General features: G+C 41.2%; 1 protein-coding gene across 7 annotated transcripts in view; it reads right to left on the reverse strand.

Annotated features, from left to right (window-relative positions):
* The window catches only part of LOC124622517 (chromatin modification-related protein eaf-1-like), a 294,631-nt gene that overhangs the window by 234,386 nt on the left and 42,778 nt on the right, over positions 1-17,467 (reverse strand). For 6 of the 7 annotated variants that reach the window (XR_006980637.1, XM_047148240.1, XM_047148239.1 and 3 more), the window contains exons 3-4: positions 13,770-13,896; positions 4,542-4,655 (exon numbers count right to left, since the gene is read on the reverse strand). Coding sequence is in view for 5 of the 7 variants with exons in the window: in XM_047148240.1 (XP_047004196.1) it covers positions 4,542-4,655; positions 13,770-13,896 (241 nt within the window). In the remaining 2 variants the exon portion in view is untranslated. The remainder of the gene's footprint in view (positions 1-4,541; positions 4,656-13,769; positions 13,897-17,467) is intronic. The other variant, XM_047148243.1, reaches the window with a different exon arrangement.

Consider the following 17,467-nt stretch of genomic DNA (forward strand, 5'->3'; position numbering starts at 1 on the left):
GAGTCTTGTTTGTTTTATTCTTTCAGCATATTGTAGTGAAAGAAGTAGTCGCTACAGTTGGTTGATATTAAGTTCGAATTGATTCATCTACATTAAGTATCAATTCCTTACACAGCAACAGCGAAACTTGAGGCAGCATCCTCCTTTCTATGTCTTCTTCCTCACTGCCAGCTCCTACCTGTGTTCCTTCATAAGCATTTCACTTGCATCAACCTTAGGTATGGAAATCAGGACATCATTATTGCAACAACATCCTGGAATGTTGCACTTTCAGAAATATCAGTTCCGCTACTCCAACAATATAAGGAATAGGTAGATGACACGCTGAGATATATACAGGTACAACGAAAAGACGCTTACGCATTAGTGTTCAGCCACAGCTTTCATCAGAAAAGGAAAAACAACCACACACACACACACACACACACACACACACACACACTTACATTCACACAAGCAAGCACACCTCATGCACACATGACCGCCATCTCCAGCAGCTCGGACTCAATTTTTTAGTTTTGCTACTTCTCCTTCTTCTTCTGGAACAACATTGTGTTCAGCTGCAAATAATGTACCACAGCTACTCTTTGTGAAACAATATAACACTGTCTGTTGAGTTACAGAATTCCAGGCAGCAACAAACACATGCATATGTACAAGGCTGAGTGTCATCACCTCCTTCCTCTCAAAGAATGAAATTGATTTCTGCACAACTGCTACTCTGGATTTGGCTTTAACAGAGCATATTATGCCCGGGTTCAGAGGCTGCCGATGACTTGTGCAGTTTGAAGGAACACAACATTTACATTCCTCAGGAACTATGTTTCCTTGAGATGTACAAGGCAGAGATCAATAATAATACCTTCCTACTGCACCGATTTTGGCATCTAAATGGCTGAAAAAGTTGTAGAGATTTCTGATGTCCCCAGCATCTGCTGTTGTGCTCTGAAGTACAAAGTAGTATTTTAATGTTTTGGAAACACTGGGAATTAATAGTGAAGGCTACCATGTCCTTCCAATAATTTACACTTTCTATGATCAGAGCCTCACTCTCCAACTTACACTCTGAAATGACAGATTATGGTGTTTTTTTTAAAACAATTCAACCAGCTGTTTGGTACACCAAAATTTTCAAAGTCAATCCTCAGAGCCATTTCCAGAACCTTTTCTGGCAGTCTGCTTCTACTTATAGATATGCTTCCACTCCTCTGTCCTTGAAACTAGATAAGAAGACATTTTCCACATCACTAAATGTAAACTTGTGAATGTTCCTCCTTTCTGGATCCACAGGAATTGTTAGCATCAGCATGTAGGAACACTTCCTCATTTTTTAATATCCCACACATAGAGGGCAATAAATCATATTTCATTGCCATGTCAGAAATATTTATGTTAGGATTGCCATCAACAACATGGATGATAGTCAACTTTTGCTGAACTGTAAGCTTTCAATGTTTGCAAGCCATAACTCCACAAAAGTAAAATTGATAACTTCAGCACTGCAGGAAGCAAACAACTACACTTCTGGCGTTTTGCAGACTCAGTGACTGCGCTGTAACATCATATGACCTATGTCAATGGATATCTATTTCCGATTCTTTCAACACATCTGCTGGTATTGCTACAAGGATAGTTGAGTTATTTACTACAATCTACAAACGTGTTGACCAGTTGAATCAATCACCATTTAATGCATCACATGACAAAAGTACAACCTGTGGGAAACGAAATGGAAAGAAATCAGAAACTCACTCAAACATGTTAAGAACTACGAAAAAATCTGAATTTGGTTTGCAAAATGTTTCATATTTATTCCTTGAAAGTGGACTTTTTCTTAAAGTAGTGTTCATAAAAAGCAGGAGAAATAACATTGTTTTTATGGGAGTTTCAGCAGGACCAACAGAAATATTTGCTAAAAGTAGGATATCCTTAAAAGCGGGTTCATTAATTCGAGGTTTTACTGTATAGTGGTGTGGTTATATGAAGCGAATGGCTACCAAAAAGACTACATGGATATGCTTTGATCAAATGAACCCCAAGCATTACTAATTAATGTGACCTTGCCTCAACCCAACCCCCACCCGCCACCCTGAGAATGTTGCCAAGAGTCTTAAGTCTACATGCAACCTATTTCCATTGGACTGGCTTAGACAATGTTTCCCATGATCTAGGATCTAGCTTTAATTGACACTATTTCTTGTTTTCTTGTCACTTTTTCTCCCACTAACTACTTCTTTGTTGAAAGATTTTGGTTTGTTAACGCTGGTAACTGTCCCTGCCATTTCATGCATGTGGAGTGCTTCGCGTGGAGGGAACACTCTTGTGCCAATCCAAGCTCTGGAATTTGTAATCATTGCCATGGTGATGGTGGCCGTTGCCACCCCAGCAACTCAAGGTGATGCATGATGCTATACTCAATAGCTACAAAATGTCTGTCGCAGATCATGAGTTACCAATTCAGTTCATGTGAACACATTGGTGTAAAGTTGTTACTTCAAACAGGTGTGATACGGCCTCTTCCTAAAGCCACTGATAAGTAGGCAGGGGCATTACCTTAAAGAGCCAGTCTCGTGCTCTTTTGTATATTGTAGAATATTTTGAAGAAGAAAAGGATAACAGCAGCACTCATACTTCGTCGAACAAGTAGCTACAACTCTGCAAATAGGAACAACCTCTGTGAAGAAAACAATGAGTGAAGAGTGAGCTCAAGACCTACAGAAACCAAATGCTGTCCTTTCGAAGTCAGGAAAAACCAGAGTGTATGCTGCTAAAATAACAAAACCTGGTAATTTTCAAGAGGACACAATGTGACGACATACATACATGATTTTTACGTGTGGAAAGAATTTCCCATCTGGAAAAAGCTGGCCTTTCTTACTATGAGATAGTGAGTTGCTTTTTAGAGGAAAAACCCGCCTCTGAGTCGTACTAAAGACGATATGAGTACCTAGGAAAAACGTTTTCTGGAATAAGGGATCTGCTTGGACAGAAGGATATTGTTGCCTGGAGATGCTGTGTTTTTGAGGAAGTATCTATAAGTGCAAACCTCACTAAATTGCTTGGCTGGATGAAATGTGGGTAAATGCTGATCATTCAATCCAGACTGACTACGAAGACTGATGATACTCCACAAGAAACAATAAAAGTTCCAGCTGGAAAAGGCAGTTGGTTCATTCCTTTGCATGCTGGAACAATCAGTGGATTTATTCCAACTGCTCTGTTGTTGTTTACATCAAAGAAATTTGGGAACTTCCAAGAGTTGACTGCAGCGAAATTTAAAGAGTGGGCCGTTCCCTCTTTTCTTCCATATGCAGAAAAGAACTCCATTATAACATCTGATTATACATCATATCACTCTGTTCAGTTTAACAAAGTCCTTACATGCAGAAGCAGGAAGAGTGACAAAGTGGACTGGCTAGAGGAGAACAGTATACATTCATTGACAGAGAAATAAGAGTAGTAGAAATGCTGGGAAGTGTGAAAGAGCATAAATCAGATAATATCACTTACAACATCAACAAAATTGGAGAAGTAAATGGTAGTAGTGTCATGCGCCTTCCACCATATCATTGCCATTTCAGTGCAATAGAAATTGTGTGAGCTCAAGTGAAATCACATGTTGCAGGCAGAAATAAAAATTTTAATTTAAGAGACATCAAAATTTTAGTGTGTGAGACACTGGACAGCATTATTCCTACAACACAGAATCATACTGCCACATATACATGGCACATCTTACAGGAGCTTTGGGTATGATAGCAGCAAGACTAAAGATAGCAATCATGACATAATTGTGCTAATAATGACACACTCACTGAAGACTGTGGTTCCCTCTCCTCTTCCATGAGATGCAGGTCAGAGATGCATTTATTTATTAAAATATGTACTGAAATACTGAAACAACATAATCTCTACTTTATCTCAAAAAGTGTTTCCTAATCTTAAATTCTTTTTAATTATGAAGAGATTATGTTTCAATCCCTCAAGGCTATTGGCAGTTTTAAAATTAAACAATGGAAACTCCATGATGGAATAGCAACAATGTAGGAAAAGGCAGACTGCTACTAAGCATAGAGAAGACACATTATGTTGCAGACAGGTACAATCAAAAGACACTTACACAAAGCTTTTGGGCACAGCTTTAATCAACAAAAGGGAAACATACACCATTCATACACACAAGCAAGCCCTCCTCACACACACACAATCACCAACTCTGGCAGCTCATGCCAGAATGCCTGTCTGCAACTTAAAGTGTCTTCTTTACAGCAAGTAGCAATGTATCTTTTCCCACATTGTTATTAGCAGTTTTTATGCATCAGTACCATGGCATTGCAATGGCTCTACAATTTTCTGTGTGACACTGGTAGTCAGGCAAATGACACAGCGTAACAACGAACAGCTGCCTAGTAGAGTGGCAACATAGTTGCTTGCTGTCAGGGATGTTCTTTTGGCAGCCCAAGTATACGTGCATAAAGGTAGAAACCAACTATTCTAAAGTAAACAAAATACTCAAAACCATTTGCATTTGCAATACTTACAGTCAACAGCTTCTTTTGAAGAAGCCTGGACGTGGAGGTACAGTGGACGTAAGCCTGGATTTCTTTGTCTTTCTTCTATAGTCAAATACCTCCCGCGTGTGGAAACTGCAGCACCTGATGGCAAACAAGAAATCAATATATATATATCAACCAAACATACTCACTGTTTGATAAAGTACACATATGAACACTGCAGCTGAACACAAATGGCCACAACTAGAATTTGCAACCACAAAAAAGTACAAATACTATATGCAGATGGCTGAACTTTGAGACACACATTGTACACTTTGCAGATGATAAATCTACCAATACCGAAAAACTACACAGTATTATTAGATTACATTGCATTGCACAAATACACAATAACAGAAGTTACGGAATTAAAATGAGGCCATGGGGTTGATGGGAATCCAACATATGATGTGCAGCAAGTTCCCAGCTGTATACCTCTGAGAAGCTGGAACTGGAAGGAAGGCTCCATGCCACTCTCATGCTGCAAAAGCAGTTTAATCCTTCAAACTATGACTTGCAAGCGAGCCACTATGTGCTGAAATATAGACACTGTGTGCTTCTATTCATCCTTACTGGCAGTTAACAAAGAGAACTGATTCCTCGTCCCCAAACTCTTATTTCTATAGACATTTAAATCACACTCAGTTTGCATAAAAATACTGAGCTTATATACCTCATTTCATGGTTACACTGCATACAGAGATCAGCAGTGGCTTATTTTCTGGGCTGCTTCAGTAGGATGTGTCACTAATGTTTCTTGCACCTCGCCTTGATTGTTCTAACTGTCTGTTTCCACAAAATCTAAAACCCAACAAATACGGATACGATTTCAATTTAAGTAACAACTGGGATACAGCACTCACTCTATTAATGAATCACAAGCTGTTTTATCCATCAGAGTGAAAGAAGAGAAAGGGATGAAAATTTCAAAGAAGGTCAAATCAAGAGACAGAAAAGAAATCTGAATCAGAAGTCCTAACAGACTGCTACATCAGGTGTCTAGCATGGATATTAATTTTGGTATATTACAGACAATGTCTTACAAGTTCAGTTGAAGACCTGATAGTAACTAGCACCTGATTAAGACAACTACATGAGTAGATAAATATTGAGCATAAAAATAGAATTTTCAGTTTGGCTCAACAGTCGAGAATATATATTCTCCTACCAATCACATAGTGGGAACCTCAGAAATGACAGTCAGCTGAATCGACAACTTCACAAAGAAACACACTACAGACCATTACTCTTGAATTGCCGGAATGCAGTTCCTCAACAGGTTCATCTGAATATTTCCCTAATAGATTACCTCACTGCATATCTGCATCCAGTAACCACCTATTTGATATGCTATTAACACAACACAACTGGGTTGAAATCTTTTTTTGTTGTACACATTGCTCCACCTAATATGATTTGAACACTTTCTCCTTCTTCATCTTCCCACATGCCTGGTTCTTACCACTAATAAATTCTATACAAACCCCAATTCATGTGCTAAAGGTCACATATTTCATTTCACACATTTATGGTCATATACACTTACTCAGCAACACTTTTCTGTTTATACTATCAATTCCTTCAACTTTCCAACCACTTCTAAATCTTTTTGCTTTCATTTCATACATTTCCCCTCTTGTAATAATTGTCTAAAATTACATAAATTAGTTTTTTTTTTTTTTTTTTTTTTTTTTTTTTTTTTTTTTTTTTTTTTTGTAGCTTCTTTCCATCTTCTGGACTCAACAACACTAACACTGTGATACATTCTTGTATCTGAGAAAAATGAAAGATTCACAACCTAATATAATAAAAAGGATACATTGCTACTCACCATGTAGAGATGTTGTTTGGCAGACAGGCAAAACAAAAAAAAAAAGACTGCTATACATTAGCGCTTTCAGTAAAAAGGCCTTCTTCTAAAGCACAACTATACACACATTCAAGCAAGTACAACTCACACACACAACCCATGTCTCTGACCAATGAGGCAGGACTGTGAGCAACTTTGCCTGATAGGAAGAAAAGTAACCCATAGGTGGTGGGGGGTACAGAGGAGGCTGGGGCAGGGAATGTGACCAGTAGCAGGGTAGGGTGTAGTACTGATTCCGGGAACATGCAGGGATGTGATGGAGACGGGGTAGAGCTACTAGGTGCAGTCAGGAGGTTTCGGGGGGGGGGGGGGGGGGGGGGGGGGGGATGGAAAATAATGGAAGTACAGAAAGGGAGAAAGAATAGTGGGTGCATTGGTGGAATTAGAAAGCTTTATAGTGCTGTAGTGGTGCAAGGAAGGGGATAGGTGAGTGAAGGACAGGAACTAGCATAGATTGAGGCCTGCACTTATGGGAACATGGGATATATTTCAGGGAGAGTTCCCATCTGCACAATTCAGAAAAGCTGACATTGGTAGGAAGGCTCGAGATGGTGAAGGCTGTGATGCAGTCACAACAATTAAGCACATTGTGTTGGGCAGCAACTGGATAGTCCAGCCGTCTCTTGTCCACACTGTGTCAGTGGTCATTATTATGGACTGAAAGCTTGTTGGTTGTCCTCCCCTTGTAGAAAGCAATACAGTGGTTGCAGCTTAGCTTGTAGATCACGACTGCTTACCCAGGTAGCCTTGCCATTGATGGGGTAGGTGATGCTGTGACCTGACTGGAATTGTTGTTGTTGTTGTTGGTGGTGGTGGTGGTGGTGGTGGTTGTTGGGAGATGTAATACCGCACAGGTCTTGCATCTAGGTCTAGTGCATGGATATGAGCCATGAGGCGAGGGGTTTGGAGCAGGAGTGGAGTAGGGATGGACAAGGATATTGTGTAGGTTCAGAGGGTGGTGGAATACCACTGTGGGAGTGGTGGAAAGAATAGTGGGTAGGAGACACCTCAAATCAGGGATCGATAAGAGTCGAAACCCTGGCAGAGAATGCGATTCAGTTGCTCCAGTCCTGGGTTGTACTGAGTCCTCTGTGGCTGGACAGTGGTACTTTGGGAGGTGGTGAGTGAATGGAGAGACAAGCTGTTAAGAGACCCTGTTTCTGTACTATGTTGGAATGGTAATTTTAGTCTGTGAAGGCCTCAGCAAGACCCTTGGTATATTTGGAGATGGACTGCTCATCACTCCAGGTGTAACTGCCATGACTGGCTAGGTGTATGGAGGGGACTTCTTGGTAAGGAATGGGTAGAAGTATTGTTGGTGGTTGGTAGGTTTGATATGGATGGAAGTACTGGTGTAACCATCTTTTAGTTGGACGTCAACAATGAGGACGGTGGATTGCTGAATTGAGCAGGACCAGATAAAGTGAATGGTGGAGAAGGTGTTGAGGTTCTGGAGGAAGGTGGATAGAATGTCCTCACCCTCAGTCCAAATCACAAAGACATCATTCATGCAACCAAAATAGGAGAGAAGTTTGGGATTCTGGGTGGTTAGGAAGGATTCCTCTGGACAGACCATGAATAGGTTGGCATAGAATGGTGCCATGTGGACACCCCATGGTGACCAGGAAGAAGGTTATTGGTTTGGAGTCAGTCAGACAATGGGAAAGGTAGTGATCAATAGCAGCAAGGTCAAAGGTATTAGGGCTGTTAGTGTAGAGGGAAGCGGTATCAATAATGATGTGCAGGATGCCATGTAGTACGGGAACAGGAACGGTGGAGAGCCAATGGAGGGTGTATTTTATATGAAAAGGTAAGTTATTGGTAATACACTGAGCTACTGGTTGACAATAGCAGAGCTTCTCTAAGTGGGGACACAGTAGCTGGTCCCAATGGGGCGTCCTGGCTGGTTATGTTTATGGCCTTAGTGACGCATGTAGAAGGTAGGAACACAGGGAGTGGTGGGGTTAAAGAGAAAGAGAGAGAGAGAGAGCGAGAGAGAGAGAGAGAGAGAGAGAGAGGGGGGAGGGGTTTGGGATAGCTTACAGGTTTGAGGAGAGCAACATCTCCACTTCAACAGATGCCATGCCATCCATTCCATACCAAGAAGTCCCTTCCATACAGCCAAGTCAGTCACGGCACTCGCACCTGTAGCGATGAGCCGTCTATCTCCAAATATACCGAGGGTCTCGCTGAGGCCTTCAGACTGAAGTTAACATCCCAACATAGTACAGAAACAGGATACCTAATGCCTTTTACATCCAGTCACCCACCACCTCCCAAAGCCCCACTGTCTGGCCACAGAGGAGCATTCCTCTCATGACTCAGTACCATCCAGCATCTGAATCGCATTTTCTGCTAGGGTTTCGCCTCTTTCATGTCATTCCCTGATATGAGGAATATTCTATTCACTATTCTTCCCACCCCTCCCACAGTGATATTCCACCGCCCTCTGAACCTACATAACATCCTTGTCCATCCCTCCTCTACCCCTATTCCCAACCCCTTGCCTCAAGGCTCATACCCCTGCACTAGACCTAGATGCAAAACCTACATCCCCCCCCCCAACCCCCACCCGACATCAGCACAACAACAACAACTACTACTACTACAGCCTGGTCACAGGTAGCACCTATCCCATCAACGGCAAGGCTACCTGGGTATGCAGTCGTGATCTACAAACTACGTTGCAGCCACTGTGCTGTTTTCTACATGGGAATGACAGGCAACAAGCTGTATGTCCAAGTGAATGGCCACTGACAAAGTGTGGTCAAGAGACAATTGGACTATCCAGTTGCATTGCAGCTTAACACAATGTGCTTAACTTCAATGACTGCATCACAGCCTTCACCATTTCGATCCTTCCTACCAACGTCAGTTTTTCTGAACTGTGCAGATGGGAACTCTCCCTGAAATACACTCCTGGAAATGGAAAAAAGAACACATTGAGATCGGTGTGTCAGACTCACCATACTTGCTCCAGACACTGCGAGAGGGCCGTACAAGCAATGATCACACGCACGGCACAGCGGACACACCAGGAACCGCGGTGTTGGCCGTCGAATGGCGCTAGCTGCGCAGCATTTGTGCACCACCGCCGTCAGTGTCAGCCAGTTTGCCGTGGCATACGGAGCTCCATCGCAGTCTTTAACACTGGTAGCATGCCGCGACAGCGTGGACATGAACCGTATGTGCAGTTGACGGACTTTGAGCGAGGGCGTATAGTGGGCATGCGGGAGGCCGGGTGGACGTACCGCCGAATTGCTCAACACGTGGGGCGTGAGGTCTCCACAGTACATCGATGTTGTCGCCAGTGGTCGGCGGAAGGTGCACGTGCCCGTCGACCTGGGACCGGACCGCAGCGACGCACGGATGCACGCCAAGACCGTAGGATCCTACGCAGTGCCGTAGGGGACCGCACCGTCACTTCCCAGCAAATTAGGGACACTGTTGGTCCTGGGGTATCGGCGAGGACCATTCGCAACCGTCTCCATGAAGCTGGGCTACGGTCCCGCATACCGTTAGGCCGTCTTCCGCTCACGCCCCAACATCGTGCAGCCCGCCTCCAGTGGTGTCGCGACAGGCGTGAATGGAGGGACGAATGGAGACGTGTCATCTTCAGCTATGAGAGTCGCTTCTGCCTTGGTGCCAATGATGGTCGTATGTGTGTTTGGCGCCGTGCAGGTGAGCGCCACAATCAGGACAGCATACGACCGAGGCACACAGAGCCAACACCCGGCATCATGGTGTGGGGAGTGATCTCCTACACTGGCCGTACACCACTGGTGATCGTCGAGGGGACACTGAATAGTGCACGGTACATCCAAACCATCATCGAACCCATCGTTCTACCATTCCTAGACCGGCAAGGGAACTTGCTGTTCCAACAGGGCAGTGCACGTCCGCATGTATCCCGTGCCACCCAACGTGCTCTAGAAGGTGTAAGTCAACTACCCTGGCCAGCAAGATCTCCGGATCTGTCCCCCATTGAGCATGTTTGGGACTGGATGAAGCGTCGTCTCACGCGGTCTGCACGTCCAGCACGAACGCTGGTCCAACTGAGGCGCCAGGTGGAAATGGCATGGCAAGCTGTTCCACAGGACTACATCCAGCATCTCTACGATCGTCTCCATGGGAGAATAGCAGCCTGCATTGCTGCGAAAGGTGGATATACACTGTACTAGTGCCGACATTGTGCATGCTCTGTTGCCTGTGTCTATGTGCCTGTGGTTCTGTCAGTGTGATCACGTGATGTATCTGACCCCAGGAATGTGTCAATAAAGTTTCCCCTTCCTGGGACAATGAATTCACGGTGTTCTTATTTCAATTTCCAGGAGTGTATATCCCACGTTCTCGTAACCCATATGCCTCAACATTTGCCATCCCCTGTCCTACACCCAACTATCCCCTACCCTGCCCCACTCCAGCACTACACGGTCTTCCAGTTCCACCAATACACCCACTAGCCTTTTTCCTTTCTGTACTCCCCTTCTTTTCCACTCTCCCCCTGACCCCTCCTCCCCAAACCACCTGACTGCACCTACTAGTCATACCCTGTGTCCATCACATCCCTGCACGCTCCAACAATCAGCACTACAGGTCCCCTACCCCTATCCCATTACCCCTCCTCTTCCCTTCCCTTCCACACCCAGCCTCCTCCTTAACCTCACCACTCACAGACTGTTTCTACCATCAGGTGCAGTTCTTCACAGTCCATCTCCAGTGTCTGGCCAGAGACAGTGGTCATAAGTGTGAGAAGTGTTTCGTGAATGTATGTGTGTTCTACTTTAGAAGAAAGCCTTTTGACGGAAAGCTCAGATGTATAGCAGTCTTTTCATTGTGCCTGTCTGAGACTCAACATCTCCTCTATATGGTCAATAGCAATCAACCACTTTCATAATACTGTGGTTATTCCATCCTGGATTTTCTATTGTTTGACATTCACAAACTAATATTGATAAGACCACCAGAAATAAGAATGCTACAATACAGTTACCATACCTCCTGGAGGACACACACCTCCTCATGGAGGATACAAAATAACTCCATATCAATCAATAACTATGCAACAGGGAAATTATTATATCAAAAACTCTAGAATTGAATTCAATAAACCTCATCACTACTCAGTTTTTTTACGACACGGATTCTTTCATTTTTAAGTAATATAATTCTTCCACGACATACTAAATCTTACACAGCTTAAAATCAAATAATGGAAATCACTCACCACACAGTGAAGGCAGTGAGCGGGTGACAGGCACAAAAATACTGCACATTACTGAACTTTCAGGCACTGTTCTTCTCCAGAGACAATGAAACGCACATACATGCCCCCTCTCCCCTCACAGTGTGCACTGAAATCCTATTAGGTGGATCAATCCAAATACCTAAATAAGATTTAAACCTACAGGAGCTACGCACGCGCACGCACATACAGAGAGAGAGTGAGAGAGAGAGAGAGAGAGAGAGAGAGAGAGAGAGAGAGAGAGAATCATGAGGTGTAACATATCACTTTGATAAAGTGGTATGCTGCACAACATCTATAGTACATGAATGATGATCAACACCTTTAAAAAGACGTTTGAATAGTAAGTTTAGACTTGTGTACTGTTTGGGAGTTGGATCTTGTTTGCACATGAAATCTGATGCGGATGGATGCAGGACTTCTGCAAGGCAGGATGACAATAGCTTCTTTATGACGCTTCACAATACTTGCTAGTTTGGTGGTTTATTCCATGTAGTATCGTCCTATCTTGCAGACATACCTCAAGCCCTAGAACAGGCACCATGACATAAGGTATTATATTGTGGGGACAAGAAAGAAAGCTCAGCTGTCATTCTAATGGGAACTGTTATTGAGTGCATCCAATACATAACTCGTATTGTACACGAACACTGAATGAAGTTTAAGTACTGTAATCAATGGCTCAATACTATCAAATTTGAGAAGCAGTACGTTCTATTAATTTAGCAGCACGTCGCAAATTAGATATGCACTTTTGGATTATTAGCACAGATTCAGTTGCAGTGGAGAAGAAATAATCCATCAGCACTATATGGCTTAGCTGCACGATAATTCAAGAGATATAAGTCCATAATTTAAGGGTATCAGACATAACAACCTGAACTGCAACAATCACCTAACTTGTCCTGGTAATGGGTAGCCTGCTGGGGCAATGACCCGGGGTGTGTGCATGTGCCTTTTTTGCATTAGTTAGCACTGAAGAAAAACACTGTCCGAACACTCAGAAATATGTTTAGTTTTGTTTATGTGGCTGTCACTCTCTCAACACCTGAACAATATTGTGAGTGATTATTTTGACTCCTGCCATTATTTTAGTTCCAAATTTTATATGATTTAGAATTGACTATCTTGTTACTAAATATACATGGGATAGTTCACACCACACAGAACTAGAAATTCCATCTTGTCATCAAATTTATTGCAATTAATTTATTTATTATCTTATTTCAACAGTAATGAGGAACTTCCTAGAGTTTTTCTTATTTTTGAAGTTTTTCTTGCCAATGACAAATTTTAAAATGTTTAGGAGGTCATTCAACCTTCAACAGGAATTAAACTACGGCACGTGTTGTCCTTTGAAACATGAAGTCTTGATGAGAATGTTACAGTAGGTGTTACTCTAAAAAGCAATAAGGTTTACTGGATTTGTCAGGACAAGTTAATAAACATGGTTTGAAAATTCATGTGATGCAGATTAATACGAAGCAACTGGAAACGACATTATCAATGTTAAGCAAAGGCATAACCAGTGTGCCAAAAAAAGGCAAAAACAGTGTTCATGATCTTTGCTATGACTTCCAAAATCCAACAGCATCTTCCCTCATTATTCCACTTGGGTAAGAGAAATAGCACAGTTTGATACACAGGTTGTCCTGTCACAGGCATTAACTGTAATTTATGCTGAAGTAGGTGAGAAAATTATAATGGTAAAAAACAAAAAATATTGGCAATGTTTGGAGCAAAATACAGAAAAAAATGAACACACAGAAGCTACAGAAGGCTATTTGTTGCACTGCATTAAAACTAAAAACAGAAAGGGAGATGAGATTGATGATAGTTCTCAAAGAGATACAAATACTACTGTAGAAACCTGGACCTCAACACACGATTATCGGGCAGGAAAACAACTATCGTATTTCTAAAAGATTTTACTTCCTACTACATTGTGAGACCTAAATATCATCTTAGTACCCATGTCATGGAACACACTTGTGTCACATAAACCCTAATAGAGAACTATCATAAATCACAAACACGGCTGGGATGGCTCGTAAGGAAATAATAACACAACTCAAGACAGTCCGTAGGCACAGCTAACCTGAAGATAAGTTTATTTCTTCTTGTATGAGACCCTTAGTTAGCAGATTTCGGGCTGCCACAGGAACATCATTTATCTCATACTCAGAAGTGAAGAGATCAGCAGTTGTGCGTACAGTGTTTCCAACCTGTGCAACATTAATCAAATTAGAATCTTTATCAGGAACACAGTGATTTGTGGAATGACTATATTGAATAGAAACAAATTATTTTCAAAACACAGGCAAGTATTACATAAAGCTTCGAAATGTTCTGAGAAATAAATGCCACTGTTAATTCCACACATACGCAGGAGGTTTACTATTGTGGCACGATGGAGCACAAGAAGAAATATGTAAGGGTTCACTAAAGTTGTAGGTATTGATCATATATTTCAAAAAATGAACACATTTTACCTGTCTTGTGTTACTATCATATTACGAAACCACTACAAATCAAACAATAAGCTGAGACACCACAAAATTACTAATAAAAATATTAGTTCCAGAATAGTGCACTGTAAGCAAGGAATGTTTCCGTTCAGCAGATTAACAGAATGCATTGGCACGCAGTCTACAACTTGTATTTAGCTTTCTTTACCTAGCACTCATATATGGGCAAGTGCAAATGTACAAGATAGTTATTAAGATTTCCCATGTCATTTTAAATTGTGTGTTCGTACATACTTGTGATGTTTCTAATAATTATTAATGATTTTATTTAAAATATGAAATCTTGGTTGTAGTGATAGCTTGATCTGTAGCATAGCTCCGAAGTCCAGGTTAGTTTGAAAGGCGACAGATTGAGTGCTGGATGACAAAATAATTATAATGCAAAATAGACTGTGAAGTCAAAATCTTTGTTTTGCTGACAGACTGGTCTGTAGCATTGTGCTGAATGTTCTAAATCGAAGTTAGACTGGAAGGCAACTGACTGGCTTTGAGTTGGTGAACCACTAAACGTAAATATAAAATTTAATGCTCATATGAAATCTTGGTTGCGCCCAAGTCCAATCTGTATTACATCCCTAGGCCTAGGTTGCACTGGAAGATAATAGCTATAAGCGTGAAGAGGGAAGACATCAGAGTGAATGTGCCAAAAATATAAATTGCTAAATATTGTGCCTGCTGGATATTATTATGGGCAATCCATGCAGTGTTTTATGTAATTTTCTGTGTGTTTTGTCTACTTCCCCTCAGCAAAATAAGTATTTTTTGCTGTCTATACAACTTGCTTTAACTCTGACTGTTAGTATATCGAGGTTTCAACCACAGTTCACTCTCCATCCAATTGACAGAAAATCATCTCATTACATCAGCTGCTCAAAATCAGCTACTACTACTACTACTCCACCTTCAGTTCCATCATCATTTGTGACCAACTTTATCATGTACACATTAACTTTTATTACAATGAAATGAACACCCTTAGCTGCTTACAGGCGTTGACATACGTCAACAGGGACAGATGAAAATGTATGCCCCGACTGGGACCTGAACCCGGGATCTCCTGCTTACATGGCAGACACTCTATCCATCTGAGCAACCGAGGACACAGAGGATAGCGCGACTGCAGGGATTTATCTCTGGCACGCCTCCCGCGAAACCCACATTCTCATTCTCAACGTATTATCCCGCACTACATTCGTAGTGCCCCCGCCCATTTTACTCATTACTCGTGGACATGTCTGAAAGAACAGATACCATCTTAGTATATATACATTAACTTTTACCAATATGTTTCAATGAATTATAAATGAAGAAATGACGTATAAAAAGCTTTTGGATAACAGCAATTTGTTTCCAGTTCTGAAAGCCATTTACTGCATCACTTTTGACATGTAACAAACTTCAAATTATTAGTATTTTTCAGTTAACAGGTTTGCTTTGTCAATTTGACAGAGAACACATTCTTCCGGGCTGATATTTACTGAAATTTCATGAAACATCCCTTTCTCACATGAAATGATATATTTAAAATAAGGGTGGTCCAATTTTTTATAACATATGTATTTCCAACAAGATGATGATACCTCGTCCATACTGTCGGCACAATGCTCAAGAAACTGAGAAATGCCGATGGAGATGTTGGAGACCTGAGGACCTAGCCCATAATGAAATCAATCTTTGCATAAAAATCAACAGGGAGAAGGTAGAAAACTAAGTGGCTGGGCAACTGGTTCAACAACCACTCCTTAATGTTGGAAATAATACAGCAGATTATTCCCAAGTTCTTTAGCAAAATGAAAAATAAGGTATAAAATGCATTTACAATTTCAGTGGCTGTACATGGTCGAGAAACCTTAAGGTGAAAAAAGGCACACTATTTAAAAGAGGCACCAAATCCAAAATTTTGAATATACAGCAATGAAATTTTGTGCCGTGCCTTACATGAAAATAACACATTTACTGTTAAAGTTCCTTGGATTAGATATATTTAACTTTTTTGTGGAATTCAAACTTCTGTTTCCAAAAAGTAATAGAAATCTCTTTGCTTACAGTTAGCTTCCCCCATGAGGTTTTTTGAATATATATAACAGGACAATTTTAATAATTCTTTAATTATAATTACATAAGTATAATTAAACATTCATGCAAAATTCCAAGCACTTTGCCCCATATTTCAGATTTCACTTCGAATTTCAAAATTTACTCTTGAGACAACATTTACTGGGTTTACAGAATCAAGTGTACAAAATTTCATAACTATAGCACTCATAGATTCGGAGAAAAAGGTACATAAACTTTAAGAAACTTAATTTTTGGGAAATGCAATTTAAAGTTCAACCTGTTTTTTCTTGTCACCTCTTCTGAAGGCCCTAGGGTTTGCAGTTAGAGTCCTCTTTCCCTTCAAGGCTTCTCTTTTCGTTTCTTGTTTTCTCCCTTCTTTCCCTTACCAGGTCTTCAACTGACTTTTCAGCTGCAGAGAGGTGCTGTAAATCTATTCTCTCTTATGCATTCATCCTCCCCATGTTTCCATCATCAAATACAATAACTGCATTGCAAGTTGCAATTCTGACAGCTGCAGCAGATGAAAATGTGGTTTTAAGGCATTGTTTTCATACGAGTGAAATTAGAGACTCATAGGAAATCTGGATTTTGGCTCAAATACACTTTTTTAGAAGTTCAGGATTGGCCATAATCTGTAAGTGGGCTTGACACCATCCAGGATACAATCTGGAAGCCTCTTGTGAATATAGGGTTTGTTGTCCCTCGATTTTCTGCAAATGTTTTACTTTGGACTTAACCTGAAAGTTGGTTTGTAGCTGTTTCTCATGTCTTGCACTCAATAACTTCTGCAAATGAAGTTTATCCAGTTTTCTATACAATCTTTGTGACCATGGCATTATTAAATGACGAAAGAATCTAACATATGCATAATTCTCCGTCAGTAGCACAAGGAAAAACAAGAGTTGGCACTTCAAAAACAAAGCTGTTTGTGTGTTATTGTTTCTGAGATACGGAACAGTAACAGATGATAAAACCAAAGATTATATGTCATAGCCTTCTAGATTTACCCCATACAAGTTTACTTGAAAGCACTCTACAGACCTGTTGTTCATCGTGCTGGTATTGAAAGTGATGCTTCAAAAAGTGGGTGTGGCGGGAAGATCGTGTCACACATTTGATTATTTTTCAGGCACTGCAGGTGCGATTTCATCACTGAAACTCTGGGGACTTACTGTCCACGAGGTCTAGTAATAAACAGAAAATAAATTTT

Source organism: Schistocerca americana, chromosome 7, assembly GCF_021461395.2.
Source record: "Schistocerca americana isolate TAMUIC-IGC-003095 chromosome 7, iqSchAmer2.1, whole genome shotgun sequence".
NCBI classification, from domain to species: Eukaryota; Metazoa; Arthropoda; class Insecta; order Orthoptera; family Acrididae; genus Schistocerca; species Schistocerca americana.